The 1163-nt window shown below is 35.3% G+C and overlaps 1 protein-coding gene across 1 annotated transcript in view; it reads left to right on the top strand.

Annotated features, from left to right (window-relative positions):
- Positions 1–1163, top strand: part of PKP2 (plakophilin 2) — a 143183-nt gene that overhangs the window by 17784 nt on the left and 124236 nt on the right. Inside the window, exon 2 of the mRNA XM_007943189.2 lies at positions 1090–1160. Coding sequence (XP_007941380.1) covers positions 1090–1160 — 71 coding nt within the window. The remainder of the gene's footprint in view (positions 1–1089; positions 1161–1163) is intronic.

Below are 1163 nucleotides of genomic sequence, written 5' to 3' on the forward strand. Positions count from 1 at the left end.
CTCTACATCTTTAATGAGACTCTGAAGCCCGGAAGAGTTCATTGAGTACCCCCTGCCCCCACTCCAGGATTTTTAAAAGATACTACATGACAGAAAAAGAAATTTTGGTTAAAATTAGGGAGCTAGAAATTACGTAGGTTTTACAACTCTTTGATTATTTTAGTTAGCCTTTTATTTATTTATTATTTTTTAATAAGGCAGAGAGAGATTACAAAAGAAGAAAAAATAAAAAAACTGAGAGAAGGGTAAAGGAGATGAAGAGGGACATAATAGTTTTCTATCACTCCCTCTTCTCAAAAGGGAATATTTTAAGATAGATGTATGACACACAGACCAATTGAGAATCTGTGTAAGCCACACACAACTAAGCACAAAGGATACTTCCTGCTTTGTATTTGCATGAGAGTAGTCTGGCTGTTAGACCACCAAAGAATGAGCCGTGGGATCCCACAAAACCAGTGAAAAAAGTGTAAGTTCACTAAAAAGTGTAAGTTTCAATTCTTCTACTGCCTAACTGGCATTTCCAGATACCTCAACCAGGGCCTTGATCTTTTTCAAGTGGAGCCTTTTTCAGGTTTTTGACCTCAGTGACCTACCTTGTAGTTCATACAAGCTGCCTTATCTAGAAGTGTTGAGTCACCGTTATATTTATTGCCTACACCTACTTATTACATGAAGTTTCTGAGTTCCTTCCCTGGGAACCCATTTCTCCTGCTCTTACTTGAGAAACTGAACTTTATACAATGGACCACATAAACCACTGAGTGATTCCCAGATTTTGCAACATTGTAACAACTAAACGCGTTTTTGGATTTTTGTGAATTCTTTTTTTCCCTCCAAAAAAAAAAAAAATCCAAGAAACCTTTTAAAATTAGATTTTAACTTTGAAAAGTTTGTGGAGAATTTTGTGATAACCTTTGATTTTTTTTTTTCTTTTGTCTCATCCAGCTAAACTAGTAATTAAAAACCCTAATATAAATCTAATGCTTATTCTAAGTTTGCAAGTTGAACATACTATTGTTATACAATCTTTAAGTATTCATTGGCCCACTTCCATTCTGAATTATTTTCCTATGTGCTTGATTGCAGGAAATCTTCATCGAACCAGCAGTGTTCCCGAGTATGTTTACAACCTACACTTGGTTGAAAATGATTTTGCTGCC

Source organism: Orycteropus afer, unplaced genomic scaffold (assembly GCF_000298275.1).
Source record: "Orycteropus afer afer isolate SDZICR_OR568_19922 unplaced genomic scaffold, OryAfe1.0 scaffold00100, whole genome shotgun sequence".
NCBI classification, from domain to species: domain Eukaryota; kingdom Metazoa; phylum Chordata; class Mammalia; order Tubulidentata; family Orycteropodidae; genus Orycteropus; species Orycteropus afer.